Source organism: Pongo pygmaeus, chromosome 9 (assembly GCF_028885625.2).
Source record: "Pongo pygmaeus isolate AG05252 chromosome 9, NHGRI_mPonPyg2-v2.0_pri, whole genome shotgun sequence".
NCBI classification, from domain to species: Eukaryota; Metazoa; Chordata; class Mammalia; order Primates; family Hominidae; genus Pongo; species Pongo pygmaeus.
Window position 1 is genome coordinate 128,050,605 of NC_072382.2, and position 23,035 is coordinate 128,073,639.

Here is a 23,035-nt window from a genome sequence, read left to right on the forward strand (position 1 = left end):
AAAAGTAAAAAGTCCTTATTCTCCCCTATCCCCATTTAACCACTATTTATAGATCTTGTGAATCCTAGAAATTTTCTATGTGTGTGTATATTTGTTTATGTGGATTTGTGTATGCTTCACTATCTTGATTGCTCTGAACTGAAACTCATTTTTCATCATTTGCTTCTAACATCTATTATTAATGTCTTTTCTAGTAGACTGATCTTTCAAGATCAGGGACTCCATTTTGTTCCTGGATACATGACTCCTGTAGTGTCTGGTACATACAGGTTTTTCTTTCCTGCCTCAGCCTCCCGAGTAGCTGGGACTACAGGTGTGCGCCACCAGACCCAGCTAATTTTTGTATTTTTAGTAGACACGGAGTTTCACCATGTTGGCCAGGCTGGTCTTGAACTCCTGACCTCAAGTAATCCACCCGCCTCAGCCCCCCAAATTGCTGGGATTACAGGCGTGAGCCACTGCTCCTGGCCTCGGTTTTTTATATTTGTTGAATGACTGAATGCAGAAGCTTGGGTTAGAGAAAGCAGTTTTAGAGGCTGTGTCCCCAAAACCAGGTTTCCCAAGGCTTGAAAGTGCTATTCCTTTCTTGAGTTATGCCAAAATGCTGATCCTCTCCATTTTATTATTTAGACAAAAAGGTTGGGGAGAAGCCATTTTCAGGGGAGGGGAACATGCCATCAGGAAAAATTAAAGTGAAGGAACATATTTCAAGCGGGGATAGTCTCCAGAATGAAAGAGAGGGGAACAAAAACAAAAATTAGCAGCCATGCTGTCTTACATATGGGCCTCAGAACAGAGAAGTCTGTCTCTGCTTATTATGGTAAGAAAGGAATGTTTTTCACTTTTTGTCATGTCCCTTGAATAGTTAATGTCTTTATTTAGATATGTAGGGCTCCTGTGTTTTCAGAATTCTATTGGCCACTTTTTTTTTTTTGCCTGAGGTTAATGTTTACAAAATTCAGAGTTAAATTTTGTATTGCCTTTCTTTCCACTCGTGTTTTACATTTCTCAATAATAGGAACTTAATTTGTCCTGGGGTTCTTTTCTCTTTTTCTAGAGTACAAATCAAACATCTTCTTTTGAAATTTAATACTGGTTTAAAATATAATTTAGTTGGCAGAAGTCAGCTGACTGTAATCTATTTGGATCTTTTCCTAATATTAGTGGAATTTCTTAGGCTGAGAGGACTAGGAAGGGAAAACTGATTTTAAGATTGGTTTTGGGATTCCTGAAATAGGTTTATGACTTGTTTTTCAGCAAGCACTGACACAATATTCTGGTTGTTTTCTTTAAACTGCTTTGGAAAAGTGTCAAAAACTGCTGTTCATCTTCTTTGCAACTTTAAAAGTTAGCTAAAAACTGTAACCTTAGTCAGACAGTCTTTCTGTGTGCCTCATATCTATTGGATATTCCAATCCTCTCATTTGTTTTGCTTTTATAGGAAGCTGCTTCCAAGCTTAAAAACTAAGAAGCCTCGAGAACTTGTGCTAGTGATTGGAACAGGCATTAGTGCTGCAGTTGCGCCTCAAGTTCCAGCCCTCAAATCCTGGAAGGGGTTAATTCAGGCCTTACTGGATGCTGCCATTGATTTTGATCTTTTAGAAGATGAGGAGAGCAAAAAGTTTCAGAAATGTCTCCATGAAGACAAGAACCTGGTCCATGTTGCCCATGACCTTATCCAGAAACTCTCTCCTGTGAGTACCCTCATATGTGCCACAGTATTTGGAATTTCCTAAAATTTAACTATCATAACTAGCATGATTTAGCTGTCACAACTAGCATGCCAAATGTAACAGGGATATTCATTTACAGCTTGTAGGTTTCCATAACGTTTGACTCTTCTGCACAATGTCTATTTATGGACCTTATTCAGGACAGTTATCTTAACCCCATTTCACTGTGTGTCTATGAGACAGAAATGATGTTGAGGACTTTATATGTACAAATTACCACTGTGTTTTGAATTTATTTTTTTTCTGCATCACTACTATAAAAGCTGTGTTCTGTGGCATCCATGCCTTGTATGGAATCCCACAAAGACTGGAGATAATTATCATTTTATAGATGAAACAAAACCAGTTTTTAATGTTCTTTTTAGAGGTAATAAGTCAAAATATTTAAAAGAAATTGCACCTTATTTTACCAAACTGAGTTGGATAAAAGGACTCCCTGTCTTGGTCTGAAAATTTATTTATTTTTCTGATGGAGTCTCCCTCTTGTCACTCAAGCTGAAGTTCAGTGGCTCGATCTCGGCTCACTGCAGCCTCTGCCTCCTGGGTTCAAGCGATTCTCCTGTCTCAGCCTCCTGAGTAGCTGGAATTACAGGCATGTGCCACCACGCCCAGCTAATTTTTGTATTTTTAGTAGAGACAGGGTTTTGCCATGTTGGTCAAGCTGGTCTCGAACTTCTGACCTCAAGTGATCTGCCCGCCTCAGCCTCGCAAAGTGCTGGGATTATAGGCATGAGCCACTGCGCCCAGCCTGTTTTAAAATCTTAAAAATCAGGCTTCTAGGGTCGGGCGTGGTGTGGTGGTGGGTGCCTGTAATCCCAGCTGCTCAGGAGGCTGAGGCAGGAGAATGGCTTGAACCCAGGAGGTGGAGGTTGCGCTGAGTTGCGATTGCGCCACTGCAGTCCAGCCTGGGCGATAGAGGAAGACTCCATTTCAAAAAAAAAAAAAAAAAAAAGGAATTAATGGGGTTTTAAAGAGTTCATGGAATCTCCACTTCATACACTTTACAAAAATTAAAAATGGATCAAAGACCTAAATATGATACCTAAAACTGTAAAACTCTTAGAAGAAAGTACAGATTTAAAATTTCATGACTGGATCTGGCAGTGGTTTTTTAGACATGACACCAAAAATGCAAAAAACTAAAGTAAAAAAAAATATAGATAAACTGGACTTCTCCAAAGTTAAAAACTGTTAGGCTGAAAGGACACTGTCAAGAAAGTGAGCCAAGGATGGTGGCTAATGCGTATAATCCCAGAACTTTGGGAGGCCAAGGCAGGAGAACTGCTTGAGGCCATGAGTTCAAGACCAGCCTGGACAACATAGTGAGACCCTGTCTCTACCAAAAGAAAAAAAAATGTGAAAAGACAGCTTCGAAAATGAGAAAATGTTAGCAAATCACATATCTGATAGGGGTATAATATCCAGAATCTATAAAGAACTACTGTAACTTAATAAAGGCTAATAATTTTAAAATAACAATGTAGTTGAATAGACATTTCTCCAAAGAAGATACACAAACAGGCAGTAAGTGCATACGAAAAGATGTTCAGCATCATTAGTCATTAGGAAAATACAAATCAAAACCACAACAAGGTGCCATTTCACACCCGCTGGGATGACTAGAATCAAGAAGACAATAATAAGTGTTATTAAGGATGTGGAGAAATTCGAACCCTTGTGGGAATGTAAAGTGATGCAGTTGCTTTGGAAAACAGATTGGCAGTTCCTCAAAAAATTGAACAGTGATTCTATGACCCAGCAATTGTACTCATAAGTATATACCTAAGCGAATGGAAAGCATATTCATGCAACAACTGTACACTCATGTTCATAGCAACATTATTCATAATAGCCAAAATAGTGGAAACAACTCAAATGTCTAGCTCATGAATGGATAAACAAAATGTCTGTCCATACAATGTTAATTGGCCATAAAAAAGAATGAAGTGGTCGTCCATACAACATGGATGAACCTTGAAAACATTAAGTAAAAGAAGCCAGACACAAAAGGACATATATTGTATGATTCCATTCATATAAAATGTCCAGAACAGGCAAATCTCCAGAACAGAAAGTAGATTATTGCTTGACAGGGCTAGAGGAAATTCTTCCCAAACTACTCTAAAAAAATAGAGTAGGAGGGAGTACTTCCAACTCATTATATGAGGCCCATATTATCCTGATAACAAAACCAAACAAAAGACATCAGAAGAAATGAAAATGACTAAACGCAGTGGTTCACGCCTGTAAGCCCAACACTTTGGAAGGATGAGGCACAAGCATCACTTGAGCCCTGGAGTTCAAGACTCCACTGAGCTGTGATGGTGCTACTGCACTGCAGTCTCGGTGACAGAGCAAGACCCTGTCTGCCTCTAAAAAAAAAAAAAAAAAAAAGAAAGAAAACTACAAACCGGCCAGGATCTCTTAGGAACATGGACACAAAAATCCTCAGCAAAATACAACCAGACTGAATGCAGTACCCATGAGGAAGTCAGAGTCTTCTGGGGATTGAAAGGATGGTTTAACATCTGCATATCAGGCCAGGCGCGGTGGCTCACACCTGTAATCCTAGCACTTTGGGAGGCCGAGGTGGGCAGATCACTTGAGGTCAGGAGTTCGAGATCAGCCGGACCAACATGGCAAAACCCTGTCTCTACTAAAAATACAAAAATTAGCTGGGCATGGTGGTGCATGCCTGTAATCCCAGCTACCCAGGAGGCTGAGGCAGGAGAATTGCTGGAACCCGGGAGGCAGGGGCTGCAGTGAGCCGAGATCGCACCACTGCGCTACAGCCTGGACGACAGAGCAAGACTCCGTCTCAAAAAAAAAAAAAAAGTCTGCATATCAATATAATACATCATATCAATAGGATAAAAGACAAAACCACATGATTTTCTCAGTAGGTGCAGAAAAAACATGTTAGCAAAATTCAACACTTTCATGATTTTTTTTAAAAAAGCCACACTCTACAAATGAAGGAATAATAGCAAACAATAGAAGGAAACTACCTCAACACGATAAAGACCGTATATGAAAAACTCACAGATAACATATTTAATGGTGAAAGACTGGATTTTTTCCACTAAGATCAGCAACAAGACAAGGCTGTTTTCCCACTCCACTCCTGTCCACCATGGTGCTGGATGTTCTAGACCGGGCAATTAAGCAAGAAAAATAAAGGAATCCATATTGGAAAGGAAGAAGTAAACTGCCTCTGTTTGCAGACGAGACGATCTAGTCTATAGAAGATCCTAGGTTATCCTCTATTAGAACTAACAAGTTTAGCAAGGTTGGAGAATCCAGGATCAATATATAAAAATAGTATTTTTAAACACTTGCAGTGAACAATACTAAAATGAAATATTAAAAATTCTTCCACTTAGCATCAAAAATAGTAAAATAACTAGGAATAAATTTAATGAAAGAAGTGCAGAAAGCTGGGCGCAGTGGCTCACGCCTGTTGTCTCAGCACTTTGGGAGGCCGAGGCGGGCGGATCACCTGAGGTCGGGAGTTTGAGACCAGCCTGGCCAACATGATGAATCCCCGTCTCTACTAAAGATACAAAAATTGGCTGAGCATGGTGGCAAGTGCCTATAATCCCAGCTACTCGGGAGGTGGAGGCAGGAGAATCACTTGAACCTGGGAGGCGGAGGTTGCAGCGAGCTGAGATCTCATCACTGCACTCCAGCCTGGGCAACAAGAGCAAAACTCCGTCTCAAAAAATAAATAAATAAGTGGAGAACTTACGCTTTGAAAACTACAAAACATTGAAAAAAATGAAAGAAGATCTAAATAAATGGAAAGACATGCCATGTTCATGAATGAGAAGACTTAATATTATTAAGATGGAATACTCTGCAAATTGGTCTACAGATTAGCACGGTCCCTATTAGGATCCCAGCTGCTGATTTTGTAGAAATTGACAAACTGATTTAAAATTCATATGGAGCCAGGCACCATGGCATGCACCTATAGTCCCAGCTACTTGGGAGGCTGAGGCAGGAGGATTGCTGGAGGGCTTGAGCCCAGGAGTTCTGGGCTCCCAGGAGCAGGGGACCACCAGGTTGCCTAAAGAGGGGTGAACCAACACAGATTGGAAATGGAGCAGGTCAAAACTCTCATGCTGATCAGTAGTGGGATTGCATCTTGGAATAGCCACTGCACTCTAGCTTGGGCAGCATAGTGAGACCCTGTCTGTAAAAAAAACAAATTAAAACTTCATATGAAATTACAAGGGACCTAGAGTAGCCAAGACCGTCTTGAAAAAGAACAAAGTAGGGAGACTCAAATTTTTTTTTTATTTCAAAGCTTACTACAAAGCCACAGTAACTAAGGCAGCATGGCAAAGGATTCTTAGATCAGGCACTGAAAGCACAAGCAACAGAAGAAAACTAGATGAATTGGACGTGATGAGAATTTGAAACGTAAGTGCTGTGATGGTTGTCATCAAGAAAGTGAAAAGAGAGCCAGGCACAGTGGCTTGCACCTGTAATCCCAACTACATGGGAGGCTAAGGTAGGCGGATCATCTGATCCCAGAAGTTCAAGGCTGCAATCAGCTATGATCATGTCATTGTACCTCAGCCTGGGCAACATAGTGAGACCCCCGTCTCTAAAAAAGAAAAAAAAATGAGGCTGAGCGCAGTGGCTCACGCCTGTAATCCCAGCACTTTGGGTGGTCGAGGCGGGCGGATCACCTGAGGTCGGGAGTTCGAGACCAGCCTGGCCAACATGGTGAAACCCCATCTCTAATAAAAATACAAAATTAGCCGGGTGTGGTAGCGCATGCCTGTAGTCACAGCTACTGGGGAGGCTGAGGCAGGAGAATCTCTTGAACCTGGGAGGCAGAGGTTGCGGTGAGCCGAGATAGCGCCATTGCACTCCAGCCTGGGCAACAGGTGCGAGACTTCATCTCAAAAAAAAAAGAAAAGAAAAGAAAAGAGAACCCACAGAATGGAGGAAAATATTTGTTGATCATATTTGACAAAAAGCTAGTATCCAGAATATATAAAGAACTATTACAACTTAATAATAAAAATGATATATTTAGGGGAAATTTAAACACTAATATTAAGGAATTAATATTTTTTAGGTGAGACAGAAGTATTGCAATTATGTTTTCTTTTGTATGTACTCTTCTAACTTTTGTGTGTGTTTGGAAATGTCCATATTAGAAAAGAATCAAATCTAACAGTATCAACTCAGCAGTACTATGGCAGGGTTAACAGGCCTATCTACTGAGCCAGTTTAACGTATACCGGGGAAGTGACATTACAGATTCACTGCAAAGAGCTTGGGTTTTAGAATAAGACTCTGTCACTTAAATGCACTGGAACCCTGCATAAATCCCTTGTCAACATCTGTTTTTGCACCTGTGAAACTGGGATATTACTTCCTTGTGTCGCTTTGTGAAGAATAGGTGAGATAATGTATATAAAATGTCTGGCACATAGTTGATGCACTAGAAATGTTAATAACCCTGGGGTGGGGGGGGAACAGGGTTTTTTTCTTTCTCTTTTTAAATAGAAATGGGGTCTCCCTGTGTTGCCCAGGCTGGTGTTGAACTCCTGGGCTCAAGTGATCTTCCTGTTTCAGCTTCCCAAAAACTGAGATTCCAGGCTTGAGCTACCATGCCAATTTTTTGTTTCTTGTTTTTACTAAGTTTCAGGGTAGAAGGAAATGAAGGTCACTGTTTTAGATGAATGGGAAAAGGCCCTTAGAAGTTGTGTGGGAGTTTGGCATTTCCTTCTGACTACTGTGCCTCCCTGTTTATGTTTTCATTCCTTTGTCTTTGCTTATAAAGGCCACTGGTGGCAGATTTAGTTCTAGAGTCATCTGCTTTAAGAGAAAAAAACTTTCCAGCCTGGGAAACAAAGTGGGACCCCCCTACCTCTACACAAATTTTTAAATTAGCCTAGTGTGGTGGTACACGCCTGTGGTCCCACCTACACAGGAGGCTGAGGCAAGAGGATCACTTGAGGCCAGAAGTTTGAGAACAGCTTGGGCAACATAGTGAGACCCTGTCTGTACGAAAAATTTAAAAAGTAGTCGGCGTGGTGGTGTGCGCCTGTAGTCCTAGCCACTTGGGAGACTGAGGCAGGAAGATTGCTTGAGCCCAGCGGGTCAAGGCTGCAATGAGCCACGTTCATGCCACTGTACTCCAGCTTGGTGACAGAGCCAGACCTTCTCTCAAAAAAAGAGACGAACTTCCATTTTGAATTTGAGGAAATCAATGCAGTTGCAGAAGCATATTTCCTTCCTATGTTGATATGTAGGATTTAGTAGCTTAAATAGGTCTAAAAGATACTTAATTAAAATAAGTGACCTGGACTTTTTCCCCCCCGGTTTTAACCTTTTGTATTCTTTTTCTTAGAAGCAAGAAAATATGTTCCACACCCATGATTATGTGATTGTATACCCAGGCCTTTTTATCTGTGTGTGTAATAAGAAAACTGGTGTTAAAATATAGTACGTGTTTGTCGGCACGGTGGCTCACGCCTGTAATCCCAACACTTTGGGAGGCCGAGGTGGGCAGATCACAAGGTCAGAAGTTCAAGACCAGCCTAGCCAACATGGTGAAACCCGTCTCTACTAAAAACACAAAAAATTAGCCTGGCGTGGTGGCAGGCACCTGTAATCCCAGCTACTCGGGAGGCTGAGGCAGGGGAATTGCTTGAACCCAGGAGGCGGAGGTTGCAGTGAGCCGAGACCGCGCCACTGCACTCCAGCCTGGGTGACAAGAACGAGACTCCACTCAAAAAAAAAAATATATATATATATATATATACACACACACACACACACACACACACACACTCTTTTGTACTCTGACTTACACACTATCAATACATTAAATATATTGTATATATACACAAGGCGTGGTGGCACGCACCTGTAGTCCCAGCTACTCAGGAGGATGAATCAGGAGAATCACTTGAACCGGAGAGGCAGAGGTTGCAGTGAGCCAAAATCGCGCCCTTGCACTCCAGGCTGGGCGACAGAGCGAGACTCTGTCTCAAGAAAAATAAAAATAAATAAATAAAATAATGATGCAGTGATAACCTTGTATGTGTCATTTCATTTGTTTGAAATTGTATTTGTAGGATACATGCAACTGCTAGATCATAGGGCAAATAGATTTGTGATTTGGGTAGACATGAAAAGAGCACCGTATTTTTTATAACAAATAAACAAATATAAAAAAGTTCTGATCTTCAATAGTAGTTGACTCTTTTTTTTTGTTTTTGAGATGGAGTTTCCCTCTTGTTGCCCAGGCTGGAGTGCAATGGTGCGGTCTTAGCTCACCACAACCTCTGCCTCCCGGATGCAAGCGATTCTCCTGCCTCAGCCTCCCGAGTAGCTGGGACTACAGGCACCCACCACCAAGCCCAGCTACTTTTTCTATTTTTAGTAGAGATGGGGTTTCACCATATTGGCCAGGATGGTCTCGATCTCTTGACCTCGTGATCCGCCCGCCTTGGCCTCCCAAAGTGCTGGGATTACAGGCATGAGCCACCACTCCCGGCCCAGACTCGCTTTTATAACTGACACACTTAGGATAACAAATCTACTCCTGCAATAATGACATTAATCAATTCATGGAGGCACGGCCGTCGTGACTTAATCACGTCTTACTAGGTCTCGCCTCCCAACACAGTTCCATTGGGGTTAAGTTTCCAACACATGAACATTAGGGGACCAGTCCAAACCTTAGCAAATGGCATTTCACAGACAGGCTAGGGATCAGATATTTATTACATCACATTACATAGTTACTTTCCCATTTCGAATTCCCTTCTTCCCAAGGGCGACTTTGTCTTTTCAGTTGTAAAGCCAGCTTCCCACCTGAAGTTGATATTGTAGTTCCTCATTGGTACTCAGGGATATTTACATGTATTCAAAATGAATCTGAAAAGCAGTTATTTAAGTAAACCGTATGTTAAGAAATAGGAGGTCTGGAAAAGTGGCTCAAACCCATAATCCCAACACTGGGAGGCTGAGGTGGGAGGATCACTTGAGACCCCAGGAATTCAAGACCTACCTGGACAACATAGCCAGACCTCACATCTGCAAAACAAGACATGGGGATTCTGTTTAGAACTGATTGGTGTTTGATGTTTTTAACAGTTGCAAAATGCAAATTTTTAGTTTAAAAAATGTATGAAATTGTTTATGTTAACCTTTTGTATACTGGATATTCTTCAGAATAAACCTATGAACTGCTGAATTATGGCATGTAGAAGTTAAGCGGTTTTTCCTAAATTCATAAACAGCTGTACAAACACCTAGGATTAGAAAAGGAGATGCTGAGGCTGGGCGCGGTGGCTCACACCTGTAATCCCAGCACTTTGGGAGGCTGAGGTGGGTGGATCACAAGATCAGGAGTTCAAGACCAGCCTGGCCAAGATGGTAAAACCCCGTCTCTACTAAAAATACAAAAATTAGCCGGGCACAGTGGCAGGCGCCTGTAATCCCAGCTACTTGGGAAGCTGAGGCAGGAGAATTGCTTGACCTGGGGGGCGGAGGTTGCAGTGAGCCGAGATCACACCACTGCACTCCAGCCTGGGCGACAGAACAAGACTCCGTCTCAGAAAAAAAAACACAAAAGGAGAGGAGATGCCAAACCACAATTAAGGCTGTGTCTCAGTGGCGCTTCCCTAAATAAGGCAAGATGAACAGAAAGTGTTGCCTTCTTACCTGGCACCTCATGAGAGGGTAGCTGTTGCTCTGCTTTGTACCCTAGCTTCCCTTTAATACCCACAGTAAGTTCATATCCCTTGGCCAGGTTTATTTTCTTCATTCTATAAAAATGGCTATTTTAGGAAGCTTACACTTGTTTGCATAAGTATAGTAGCACTTGCTATGTGCTAAGCATTGTGCTAAGCACTTGGCATGTATCATCTCATCTTCCTTATTACGTTCTTATGAGATAGATAATATTTTATCTCTGGTTTGAATTCAAAATATTCTTCAAAAATTTGTTAACTGCTGTAACTAAAACAACTGACCTACCAAAGCACCTTGGACTAATTTTCTTTTTTCAAATCCCTCCTCAGCGTACCAGTAATGTTCGATCCACATTTTTCAAGGACTGTTTATATGAAGTATTTGATGACTTGGAGTCAAAGATGGAAGATTCTGGAAAACAGCTACTTCAGTCAGTTCTCCACCTGATGGAAAATGGAGCCCTCGTATTAACTACAAATTTTGATAATCTCCTGGAACTGTATGCAGCAGATCAGGGGAAACAGCTTGAATCCCTTGACCTTACTGATGAGAAAAAGGTAAAAAGTAAAGCACTGGTCCCTTCTTCAGGCTAGTGGATTGTGTCTTCATCAGAAAAGCTCTTTTCTAGTTGGTATATTGCTATTTATGTAGCGCTAGAAAGGAGAGATATTTTCCCTGGTTGGAGTTTTGGTTTTTCTTTTTTGTTTCTTTTTTTTCTTTTTAAAGATCAAACCAATATACAGTAAAATGCATAGAACTTAAAAGTGTTCAGTTCTGTGACTTTTGACAATTTCACCCAGTTGTAAAGCAAGATTAGAGGAAGTCATTTGAACTGTAAGATCTCTTCAGCACTCGACAGTACTGAGTGGTGTAATATTGGTCATACTGGTTCTATTTCAGGATACTTTTTTTTATGGCATCTATTGGAAATGTATGAAAACTACTTTATACTGATTGGAAGAACAGCTTCCAGGCCAAGCGACGGCTGAATTGAGGTTAATGTTTAGTGGAAACCTCAGCTGACTTTGTTTCAGCATAGTCTATACTGTACCTACCAGAATTATTGAATTATAGATGTTGATCTGTGTCAGCTAGTGAGATGAGTTCTTAAAGTTTCATTTGTCCTACTCTGTGATTTTTGTAATTTTTTTTCTACAGTTTGTTTTCCTCAGGAATCTGCCTTTATGTCCAATTTAGAGCCTGACTAAGTAGAGTTGAATAGACAAGTGATTCGCCCGCTGGCATTCAATACTACAGTATTGCCCCTGCCAGAGTGGTAGCTGAAATACAGCTCTTGCGGTTTTGCTGACCTTGATGGCAGGATTTAAAGGGAATTGAATTTAGAGAAAAGTTGCCCCATGAAGACTAGTTTTCTCCAGCCCAAGTGTCTTCCGCCTATGCCCTCATATTCTGTATGGTCAGCTCCTTCTTCATTTATAACTCTTAACCTCAGGATCCCCTCCTGAGAGACCGTCTCTGGCTATCCTATTTAAATTGGATACTTATTTTTTGATCCAGTCTCTTGTCCATTTCTTTTGTAGCACTTAGTATCACTTGCAGCTTTTGGTTTTGTTTTGTTTTGTTTTGTTTTTTTTTTTGAGAGACAGTTTCGCTCTTGTTGCCCCGGGTTCAAGTGATTCTCCTGCCTCACCCTCCTGAGTAGCTGGGATTACAGGCATGTGCCACCACGCCTGGCCTCAGGTGATCTGCTAACCTCAGCCTCGCAAAGTACAGGAATTACAGGCATGTGCCTGGCCATTTTTTTTTTTTTTTGAGATGGAGTTTTGCTCTTGTCGCCCAGGCTGGAGTGCAATGGCATGATCTCAGCTCACTGCAACCTCCTCCTCCTGGGTTCAAGCGATTCTCCTGTCTCAGCCTCCCGAATAGCTGGGATTACAGGCACCCACCACCACGTCTGGCTAATTTTTGTATTTTCAGTAGAGACAGGGTTTCACCATGTTGGCCAGGCTGGTCTCAAACTCCTGACCTCAGGTGATCTGCCCATCTTAGCCTCCCAAAGTGCTGGGATTACAGGCGTGAGCCACCACACCCAGCACAGTTTTTATCTTGGCTGTTTATCTGTTTTCTGACTGTTTACCCCATAGGAATAGTAACTTCACTTGGATAGGTATCATGTTAGTCTTTCTTACCCTCATAGCTCAAATACAACCCTCATGTCTCAAATATGACAGTTAGGTGCTTGGTTAATATTTTTTTGATTAATAAATGATTGGGCTGGGCACAGCAGCTCAGGCCTCTAACCCCAGCACTTTGGGAAGCTGAGGTGGGAGGATCACTTGAGCCTAGTTCAAGACCAACCTGGGCAACATAGCAAGACTCCATGTCTACAAAAAGTTTAAAAATTAGCTGGGCATGGTGGTGTTTGCCTGTGGTCCCAGCTACTTGGGAGGCTGAAGCAGGAGGATCGATTGAGCTGAGGCAGTCGAGGCTACAGTGAGTTGTGATTGCACTGTTGCACTCCAGCCTGGGTGACAGCATAAGATCATGTCTCAAAAATAAATAAATAGGCTGGGCACAGAGGTTCACGTCTGTAATCCCAGCATTTTGGGCGGCTGAGGTGGATGGATCACTTGAGGTCAGGAGTTTGAGACCAGCCTGTCCAACGTGGTGAAACCCTGTCTTTACTAAAAATACAAAAACTAGCTGGGAGTGGTGGTGCACGCCTGTAATCCCAGTTACTTGGGAGGCTGAGGCAGGAGAATCGTTTAAACCCAGGAGGCAGAGGTTGCAGTGAGCCAAGATTGTGCCACTGTGCTCCAACCTGGGCAACAGACCAAGACTGTCTAAAAACAAACAAACAAATGATTGAAATTTTAAAACTAGCAGCTCAAGTAGCTTCTATGCTATTTGTGATAAAATTTCCAAAGATTATGACCCAGTGTGTTCATGGATATCAGAAGCATAAGGACCTTTTAAAAGCTTAGGATATCTATCACATTTGATGTTTTCCTTCTCATTTCATCCTTGGGCCTCAAGATTTGCGTTGTATTTTCAGCTCACATTAGGGGCAATGTTGCAGTCTAATGGTTAAAGACATTTACTGGTAGTCAGAATGGGGCCTAGTAACATTCAAATTCTAAATCTCTGTGCCTCTTGACTACTTTCCTGATTCATAGCCTATTTCTCCAAAATGTGATAAGAATAAATGTATGCTGTCTCCAGTCCTTGGGAAAATGGAGCCATGGAATCAGGTGGCTATTGCTTTCACTGTTGTCTAAATGATTGTTCTTTGCTGGCAGCCTTTTAGGTTCTTCAGAGGTGACTGAAGTGATTTTTCTATCACTTATCTATTGCTGTACAAGTAATGGCCCTGAAACTTTGTGGCTTATAACAACAAATATCTGCCCATGATAAAGTACATTAACAATTTGAACTGGGCTCAGTGACTCAGCCAGGCATTTTTTCTGCCGATTTTTGCACCTCTTCACATACCTGCAGACATCTGATGGCCGCACCAGGGCTGAGTGATATAAGGGGACCATACTTCCCTGCAAGCAGTTGGCCAGGCCATATATGTCCTAGCAGGCTGGCCCAGGCTTCTTCACTTTCTTCGCGTGACAGCTGGATTCCAAAAGTAACACCAGAGAAGTAAGACTTCTTGTGCCAACACTTTTCAAGCTTCTGCTTGTGTGTGTGTGCTAGTATCCCATTGGCTAAGAGCAAGCCATGTGGTTAGCCTGGAGTCACTCCGAAGAGGGGCCACACAAGGGCCTGGATGCAGAGGCTTGATTTCTTGGGGCGATCACTGAAGCAGTTGTCCATAGCTCTCATGCATGTCACCAGTGCAAAGGGTCCCTGTTGTTTCTGCAAATTATGACAAATTGTAATTTTTGATGGTTATTTTCAAAGAGAAATCACCAAATTTGCTGCTATCATTCTTGACAGTCGTTCCTGAAGTGGAAACTTAGACCACATCAGGTTTTGCATTCTTGTCCTATATCATAAGCTAGAGAGTTCATGTCAGAAGTCTAGTCCTCAACACAGCCTCTTGCCCGTTGTGACCTTTAAACAGGTGCTCAGCCCTGCCAAGCTGGTTGGGCTATATGTATGTCGTGCAGGTCCTAGAGTGGGCTCAGGAGAAGCGTAAGCTGAGCGTGTTACATATTCATGGAGTCTACACCAACCCTAGTGGAATTGTCCTTCATCCAGCTGGATATCAGAACGTGCTCAGGAACACTGAAGTCATGGTGAGTGGGGCTGATGTTGCTGGTCTCAGGAACTCCTTCCTGGGAAATCTCTCTAAATATGCCATAGATCTTACAGGGGAACATCTTCTTTTCATTAAGTGAAAACGGAAGGTCAGGGGCTAGGAGCAGTGGCTCATGCCTATAATCCCAACACTTTGGGAGGCCAAGGGGAGAGGATCGCCTGAGGCCAGGAGTTCGAGACCAGCCTGGGCAACATAGCGAGACTCTTGTCTTTACAAAAGTAAAATTAGCTAGGCATCATGTTGCATGCTGTTCCAGCTACTTGGGAGGCTGAGGCAGGAAGACTAGTTGAGACTAGGAATATAAGGCTGTAGTGAGCTGTGTCTAGAGCCACTGCACTCCAGCTTGGGTGACAGAGCAAGACCCTATCTCTAAAAAAAAGAAAGAAACTGGAAAGTCAGACGTTCTTCCTGTGCTTCTTAACTTGTGGGTGTGCATGCTGTCTTAGGAAATGTAGAACTTCTCTTAAGGTGTCAAACCCTATGATCTTTGTTTGTACTTAACTGACAACCAGCAGATGGCATGTCATCACTGGCATCATCTTCACATACAAAGGACACATGAGTACCCTTTATCATCATTTGGTTTATTAATAGCCCTCTCTGTGTCAGAAATAATTGAGGCAGCTTCTTACAAACCAACTACTACTAGAGAATACATTCTAAAGAGACTTTGTATAAATGGCAATGGGCTTATATTGAATTAACCACATTTATTCACACTTACTCTTTGTGAAAAGCCTGTTGATCTTTTGGGATGCACATTTTCGATTTGTTCAGATAAACATGTTCAAACCAGAAGTATTCGCTGCCCCCCAGCTCTAAGAATCTTGTTTGCTATTTTCAGGACTGGGTCATATAGATGATAGCATCTTCAAATAATGAGGCAAAAGACCGAGAAAATGTATTGTCTAAAGCACAAGGGACTTTTTTTTTTTTTTTTTTTTTTAACCCATTCTTTCCCAACATCTGCCATAACTGCATCCATCTCTGACACTGAGTGATCCCTTAGGCAGAGTCATTTCTGTGTTTTTTTGTGTGTGTATATATACACACACACACATACTGATGTTCTAAGTATCAAACGCCTTTCCTTGAGCAAATCTGATGATGGAATTGTCTTCTCTGGTGATTCACAGTTCAGTTTGTGAGACAAAAAAAGGCAAATATGGTCCAGAAATGGAAGGATTAAGATATATGAAGACCTACTCTTTGCCCAATGACCTCTGGGCACATAAATCTAAAAAAGTACTCCTGTAATCCCAGCACTTTGAGAGGCCGAGGTGGGCAGATCACATGAGGTCAGGAGTTCAAGACCAGCCTGGCCAACATGGTGAAACCCTGTCTCTGCTAAAAATAGAAAAATTAGCTGGGGGTGGTGGCAGGTGCCTGTAATGCCAGCTACTTGGGAGTCTGAGGCAGGAGAATTGCTTGAACCTGGGAGGCAGAGGAGGTTGCAGCGAGCCAAGACCATGCCACTGCACTCCAGCCTAGGTGGCAGAGCAAGACTCTGTCTCAAAAATAAAATAAAAATAAAAAAGTAAACTACTGGCTGGGTGCAGTGGCTCACACCTGTAATCCCAGCACTTTGGGAGGCCGAGGTGGGTGGATCACTTGAGATCAGGAGTTCCAGACCAGCCTGGCCAACATGATGAAACCCCGTCTCTACTAAACATACCAAAATTAGCTGGGTGTGGTGGTGCACACCTGTAATATACTCGGGAGGCTGAGGCATGAGAATCACTTGAACCAGGGAGGTGGAGGTTGCAGTATGCCGAGGTCACACCACTGCACTCCAGCCTAGGTGACAGAGTGAGACTCCATCTCAAAAAATATATAAAACAAAAAGTAAATAAGTAAACTACTGGACCAGTACACTGACACCAGCTCTATGAAACCCTGATTAGAGAGCCTACAGAAGAATGCCAGGTAAAGATAAAATTTTAGACCAATCATCAAGTTACAGCAATAAGCAACAGCTCACACTCCTTGATGGGACACACCAGCCCACTTAAGTCTTGCTTAATTGGTCATCACAGTCTGCTCAACGTAGCATGAGCTTCTTGTTTCAGACTTGCCTTGAGTGTATCTTCACAATGTCAATATGTTGTATCTTTTCCTTCCAGAGAGAGATTCAGAAACTCTATGAAAACAAGTCATTTCTTTTCCTGGGCTGTGGCTGGACTGTGGATGACACCACTTTCCAGGCCCTTTTCTTGGAGGCTGTCAAGCATAAATCTGACCTAGAACATTTCATGCTGGTCCGGAGAGGAGACGTAGATGAGTTCAAAAAGCTTCGAGAAAACATGCTGGACAAGGGGATTAAAGTCATCTCCTATGGAGATGACTATGCTGATCTTCCAGAGTATTTCAGGCGACTGACATGTGAGATCTCCACAAGGGGTAGACCAGGTAAGATGCATTTTGAAGCTGAGGGGAATCAGAGAACAACAGCTCTTCAGCCCTTTGTGTATTTGTGATGTCATGGGCAAAATAGTTGCCAAGATGAGGAATGTCATGACTGACCACATTGTAAAGGAGGCTGCAGTGTTCGGGTTAAAGTGCCACTTGGATTATGGGAAGACAGACAAAAAGGAATACTCGAGCAGTTCAATATAGACATAGGAAGAATGAAGAAAACAGATGTTCAGCCTCACTAGTTATCAGTGAAATGCAGTTTGAATTAGATTACAAAATAGAGAAGAAAGATCACTCAGTTTTGGCTAAGGCTGTGAGAAAATAAATTTATTCATGGAGTATTTGTGGAAAGGTTAGTACATAAAGTTAGTACAACTTTTATGACCGTAAATTAGAGGATGTAACAAAAATTTTCAAATCTTTGACCTAGAAATCCCATCAAAACAATTTATCCTAGAAGAAGTTTCTCATAAGGAGATAATTGGATGATCGCACAATCACACAATTGTACAAAGATGCATGTGTGGGAATGTAATCGCCATTGAATGTGGTGGCAAGAAATTGGAAGGAACCTAAAATTAGTAGAGAGATTCTACAGATATGCCAGTATTTATTTAATTGATGAAATACAATGAAACCATAGAAGGGAAAATGTTTTCATTGCCATAAAAAAAAAGTTAGAGACATATGAGTAAAGGAAGAAAAAGCAGATTGTAAATACCATGGTCAGCTATATTCATATAGAATTGTACTTTTTTTTTTTTTTGGTGCGTGTAGAAATATATCTGGAATGTTTACCAAATTAAATGGCCGTCTTTAGTAGGATTTAAAGTGTTGATTTTTTGGTTTCCGTATTGGCATTTTCTATGATGATTATGTATTATATTTACAAACATACTAACTTTTAGAAATGCTATTTGGAAACGGATAACGGTGGTATTCAAGTCAGAGGATGAGGTATCATTCACTTGATATTTTACCTCCACATTCTAACAATAAAGAGCAAAATGGTGATTAAAGATTCAGCTGATTAGTGGCTGCAGGCAAATTCCCAGTAACCGCACAAAACACAAACATTTTTGGTATCAGCTAAACTGAAGAATGCTTTTTCAAAACCTCACATTGCCAGGTTCCAGAGTATGGCTAGTGTGACTCATCCATCTAATTGCAAAAAAACTTTGCTGTTGTGCACAGAATATTTCCTGAAAACTTACGTTAAGTATTTTCATTGTCAACCTGAATGCATCTTAGGAGGGCAAAAGTACAGGTAATTTGTCCTGTAATCCCAACGCTGTGGAAGGCCCAGGTGGGAGGATCAGTTGAGGCCAGGAGTTCAAGATGAGTGTGAGCAACATAGTGCAAAAAATTAGCCAGGTGTGGTGGCACACACCTGTAGTCCAGTTGCTTGGGAGGCTAAGGCAGGAGGATCACTTGAGCCCAGGTGTTGGAGTCTGCAGTGAGCTATGATTGCATCACTGCCTTACAGTCTGAGCAATAAAGCAAGACGCTGTTTCTAAAATAAATAACATACAGGTAATTTAATAAACATAAAGCAGTTTTCCTAAATCAAATCATCCCCAGATTTCTTAACTGAATCAGATGGCTTCAAGTAGAATTCTCCTGTAATGAAAAATTACACAGCTTCTTCCATGGCTATGCTTTGATGGAACCAGACTTTTAAAAACCATCACCACATGAACAAGTCTCATTTGTGAAAACTATTTACTATTCTTTGTTGGAAATGAGTTTTTCTGGCATCCTGCAGTGTTCTAGACTCTTCTGCTGTTGTTTGCCCACACTTGAGACTTTGAGAAGGCTTTTCTGTTGCACATGTTGTTTTCATTAACAAGACATACATATCCAAGTTCTACATATTTCTTTTGATCTATATGCTGGGGAAAGATGCTAAAGTTGAAAACAGCAAAATCCATCTGCATAACTGTTTCTGTTGCACTAAATCTTAGCAAAAAATAAATATGTCTTTAGACTGTTGCATTACATAACAAAGAAGCAGTAAGTTTCCTTAGTCCACTAAGATTGCTCTAAGGAACCTTAACTGCTATTGTGGAATGGCACAAATTCTTTTATTAGCTGTGTAGGCTTCCTACCAGAGTAGCTTTCCCCAAAGTTACCCATCATTAAGGTGTTCTGTATCTTTAAACAAAATCAAGGATTTTCAGTATGGCCAGAGTGCTTTATGGGAATGGTCAGCTGAGTTTGTCATGTGAAATGTAGTAGAGCAGTTTCAGGTTAAAACATCATTTCATTTTGAAATGAGGTAACCTTATCTTTCACCCTTGCATAATGTTTTGAGTCTCTGTAGATATAGACTAATAAGAGGTTACAGGTCTTTTGCTGTTATTTTGTTTTTTAACACTGAGCGTTTGCTATGTGCCTGGCATCGTGCTGTATACTCACTTTTGCATAGTGGAAATTAATTGTCTTCAAAGGATTCTGTAGTATGTAGTTACGCATATTTTGGAAAAATCAAGCAATGGGAAAAAGAAAAATAATTCTTATAATCCATTACCATACAAGCAGTCGTTTTGGTACTTTTCTTTTTTTTTTTTTCTTTTTTTGAGATGGAGTCTCGCTCTGACGCCAGGCTGGAGTGCAGTGGCGCAATCTCGACTCACTGCAACCTCCGCCTCCTGGGTTCAAGTGATTCTCCTGCCTCCGCCTCCTGGGTTCAAGTGATTCTCCTGCCTCAGCCTCCTGAGTGGCTGGAACTACAGGCGCCCACCACCATGCCCGGCTAATTTTTTGTATTTTTAGTAGAGATGGGGTTTCACCATGTTGGCCAGGGTGGTCTTGGTCTTCTGACCTCATGATCCACCCGCCTTGGCCTCCCCTAAAGTGCTGGGATTACAGGCGTGAGCCACCATGCCCGGGCCTATTTATTTATTTATTTATTTATTTATTTGAGACAGTTTCTCTCTGTCACCCAGGCTAGAGTGCAGTGGTGCAATCTCGGCTCACTGCAAGCTCCACCTCCTGGGTTCACGCCATTCTCCTGTCTCAGCCTCCCGAGTAGCTGGGACTAAAGGCACCCGCCACCACGCCCGGCTAATTTTTTGTATTTTTAGTAGATACGGCGTTTCGCTGTGTTAGCCAGGATGCTCTCAATCTCCTGACCTCGTGATCCACCCACCTCAGCCTCCCAAAGTGCTGGGATTACAGGCGTGAGCCACTGTGCTGGCTTTATTTTTATTTTATTATTATTACTATTTTTGATACAGGGTCTTGCTTTTTCACCCAGGCTGCAGTGCAATGGCACAGTCATGGCTCCCCACAGCCTTGACCTCCCCGGGCTCAGGCGATCCTCCCACCTCAGCCTCCCGAGTAGCTGAGACTAAAGGCACATACCACAATGCCCAGCTAATTTTTGTATTTTTTGTAGAGATGGGGTTTCACCATGTTGCCCAGGCTATTCTCAGTCTCCTAAGCTCAAGCAATCCTCCCACCTCAGCCTCCCAAAGTTCTGGGATTACAGGTGTGAGCCACAGCACCTGGCCTTGGTACATTGCTGATGAAGTTTTCCCTGTGCATTTTTTCACAGTTGTAAACAAAATATAGTTTTTTTGTTTGGTCCTTTGAAAATTCAGTAGTGGATCGTACACTTTCCCACATCCCTATCTTTGTAACCACTATTTTAATTGACTTTTATATTCCAGTAGGGGTGTTACAGTTTACCTAATTATTCCTGTTAGGCAATGTCTGATCTTTTTTTTGCCAGTTTTTTGTAAGTCATGTTGTGAAAATAACATCTGTATCTCTTCAGTTTTTCCAGTAATTTCCTTGATGAGTTCTCACTGTAATCAGGTCAAAGATCAGGAACATTTCAGTAATTTATAAATATTGCTAAATTGTTTTCTACGAGGGTAATATCAATTTGTGTATTTGAGTACCATGCCTGTTTATACTGTAATTGACCATATTTCTAATTACTATTTTCTTCCATGTGTTCAGTTTTTTACTTTTTCTGAACTATTATCTATGCCAAGTGTTATCCAGTAGAATTTTCTGCAGTCATAAAAATACTGTATAATCTTCACTGTCCAGTATCATAGTTAGGAGCCACATGTGGCAGTTGCACCGTTGAAATGTGGCTAGTGTGACTGAGGAATGGAATTTTTAATTTGAAACTAAGTAGCTGCATATGGCTAGTGCTACGGTATTTTATATTGTGGGAGTATTCTGCTACTTTTCACTCTTCTATTTGAAGTTGCTCACTCACATGCCATTTGCCCATCCCTGATGAGATTGAATTTTTACCTAAACTTGGCCCTCTAGACTGTTTAGGGGCAGCAGACACATGTTGCCTGTATGTAAAATGTAAAATGTTTTGTTTACAAGCAATCATAGTGCACTGTGGAAACTCACTGCTTCCCTGTTAGGTAATGCAAGTCTAAAGACTACTCCAGTTTATCCTCTCTGCCTCCTTATCTTCTCAATAATTATTGAGAAGTTTATCCTCTCTGCCTCCTTATCTTCTCAATGATTATTTCATTTCTAAATGCCCATTCCTTTTCAATCGTACCATATGTCCTCATCTCCCTTTAGTTTTCTTTTTACTACTAAGTTTTAGCTTTTCAGTCTAATGTCTGATGCTGATGTCCTCTATTTAGCAGGGATGGTGAGAGAAGGTCAGCTAAATGGCTCATCTGCAGCACACAGTGAAATAAGAGGTATACTGTTTCCTATTCTACTATTTATCACTCTGTAGCAGAAAGTCTTTCTAGGTCCTTGGTTAAGACTATAGAGAATGTTACTTTGGACCTCACATTGCCAAATTTTAAAAAACACTGTAGAGAATGATTTTCCTCTCCTACCCATTAAGGATTCTATCTTTTCCTATCAAGTCTATTACAATCTAGTGAAATGATCAGTTAATTTTTTTAAAAAAAGTACTGCTAGGTGTGGTGGCTCAGGCCTGTAATCCCAGCACTTTGGGAGGCCAAGGCGGGGGGATTGCTTGAGCCCAGGAGTTTGAGACCAGCCTAGCAACATAGCAAGATGCCGTTTCTACAAAAAAAAAAATTTTTTTTAATTGCCAGGTGTGGTGCTGTGCGCCTATAGTCCTGGCTGCTGCCTGAGGTGGGCGGATTGCTTGAGCCCAGTGAGCTGATTGTGCCACTGCATTTGAGCCTGGGTGACAAAGACCTTGTCTCTAAAAAGTAAATAAAATTTTAAATAAATTGCAAGATTCCTAGAATCTGCTGTCTTGCCTTCTGAAGGGTTAGGATTGACTTAAGTATCTGCAGCTTCTGATGCATAAACCTGTTTTGTGAAACTTCATTTTGTTCTCTTTTCTTTCTCCTTACAGGCTGTAGTACATGAGCGAGCTAGAGAAATCACCACTGTTTAGACCAAGCTGTAAGGCCCTACTACGGACAGTGTTTAACAAGTAAACTTACAAGAACTCAACACAACTCCCAGACAGTAACAATAGCCAGAGGTTGAAGGGCAGGGTAGAAGAGGGGGGAATGTTCCAGCGTAATCCTTCATACCACCTGGTTCTTGATATTCTGCTGCCTGTTCAAGTTCAAGAATAAAAGTGACAGCAGGACCCAAATGCAGCTCCCAACCCACTCCCCAGGCTGGACATGCTTGTGTCCACACAGCACACCAATGTGATACCTCCACTGACTGGCTGCAGCTCTGCATGAAGGACTTGGGGTCTAGATGCCATGGAATCACTGTGGCTCTTGTTGCAGTTTTGTACTCTATACTTGGTTTTTCAATTAAGCTTAATGGCTTTTTTAAAACATGACTTGAAGCTCTAGTTTTCTAGATCTTTTACAGTGTACAGTATTTTACATAACTGAGCTGTATTAAAAGCTTGTTCATTTACTTGCCAGGACCCTGGCTCTACTTTTAGAGTGATTGTAGGAAACTCTAACTTGCATCAAGGTACTAGGTAAGCTTA

General features: G+C 41.6%; 1 protein-coding gene across 8 annotated transcripts in view; it reads left to right on the top strand.

Annotated features, from left to right (window-relative positions):
- The window catches only part of FAM118B (family with sequence similarity 118 member B), a 49,808-nt gene extending 26,839 nt beyond the window's left edge, over positions 1-22,969 (top strand). For 3 of the 8 annotated variants that reach the window (XM_054441556.2, XM_054441557.2, XM_063671601.1), the window contains 6 exons: positions 1,442-1,694; positions 10,790-11,017; positions 14,540-14,668; positions 16,815-17,100; positions 21,735-21,794; positions 22,433-22,969. In XM_054441556.2, coding sequence (XP_054297531.2) covers positions 1,442-1,694; positions 10,790-11,017; positions 14,540-14,668; positions 16,815-17,100; positions 21,735-21,794; positions 22,433-22,446 — 970 coding nt within the window. In that variant the 3' untranslated portion in view covers positions 22,447-22,969. The remainder of the gene's footprint in view (positions 1-1,441; positions 1,695-10,789; positions 11,018-14,539; positions 14,669-16,814; positions 17,101-21,734; positions 21,795-22,432) is intronic. The other 5 variants (XM_054441558.2, XM_054441559.2, XM_063671602.1 and 2 more) reach the window with 2 other exon arrangements.
- The last annotated feature ends 66 nt before the right edge of the window (positions 22,970-23,035 follow it).